Source organism: Octopus bimaculoides, chromosome 1 (genome assembly GCF_001194135.2).
Source record: "Octopus bimaculoides isolate UCB-OBI-ISO-001 chromosome 1, ASM119413v2, whole genome shotgun sequence".
Classification (NCBI taxonomy): Eukaryota; Metazoa; Mollusca; class Cephalopoda; order Octopoda; family Octopodidae; genus Octopus; species Octopus bimaculoides.
The window spans coordinates 7600754-7601612 of record NC_068981.1 but is presented as its reverse complement, the minus strand read 5'-3'; the positions used below and the strand labels follow the sequence as shown (position 1 = coordinate 7601612).

Here is an 859-nt window from a genome sequence, read left to right as displayed (position 1 = left end):
ACGTGGCTTCACTTCATGTTAACTAAATATAAACGAACGTTTATATTATGATAAATATATGACTATAAGCATTTAATGAGACACATTCACCTTATAATAAGAGACGATTTCAACATCAAGACAAGCTTTCTAAATTATTCGATACCTATAGAATGGACTCTATAAAGGATATAGCTAAGTGACCAACTGTGATTACAGGATTACGTGAGTGCATTTAAAAGATTTTGCGAAACATTTTAAAATTCAAAACACCCTAATAACAATAACCATTTTAATATCATTATTTCTAATGAACAGCAAAAGGATATGGAATTTTATTAAAGCTGTTACAGGAAATATTCCGCTTCTAAAGAACATTGCTGTATATTCTACAAGTAAAATAATAGGAAATTTTGGAGAGATTATGCATTTAATGTGGATACATTTACTGCTTATAATGGGCTTGTGCGAAGGAATTCATAGCTGCCCTGATATGTATAGCGATAGCCCTCAACATGTGGCTTGTTTACCACCGTCGCCTTTCTTGATGAAATCAGTGGAAGTAGATACATTTGATAAGAAATTGATTCTGTTTTTGCATAACAAATATCGGGAAGATATTAAACCTGGAGCCTGTGCTATGTTTCAATTAAAATGGAATGAGGAACTTGCTTTTCTTGCACAGAAATGGGCAAACAATTGTGAATATCAGAAAAGCGAGAGAGAATATAATGATGTCCCCGGCAAATATAGTTTAGTGCAAAACATTGGCTTAGCATACGTTTCTTGGGGTTCAGTGGTGAACGCGTGGCATGCCGAAATAAATTCATTTAATTATACTTATCCAGGTGAAGGTGTTGCAGATTCATATAGAAATATG

The 859-nt window shown here is 33.4% G+C and overlaps 1 protein-coding gene across 1 annotated transcript in view; it reads left to right on the top strand.

Moving 5' to 3' along the window:
- Nucleotides 1-859, top strand: part of LOC106871957 (cysteine-rich venom protein) — a 19916-nt gene continuing 19057 nt past the window's right edge. The window contains exon 1 of the mRNA XM_052974149.1: nucleotides 1-835. Within this exon, the coding sequence (XP_052830109.1) occupies nucleotides 290-835 (546 nt within the window). The 5' untranslated portion in view covers nucleotides 1-289. The remainder of the gene's footprint in view (nucleotides 836-859) is intronic.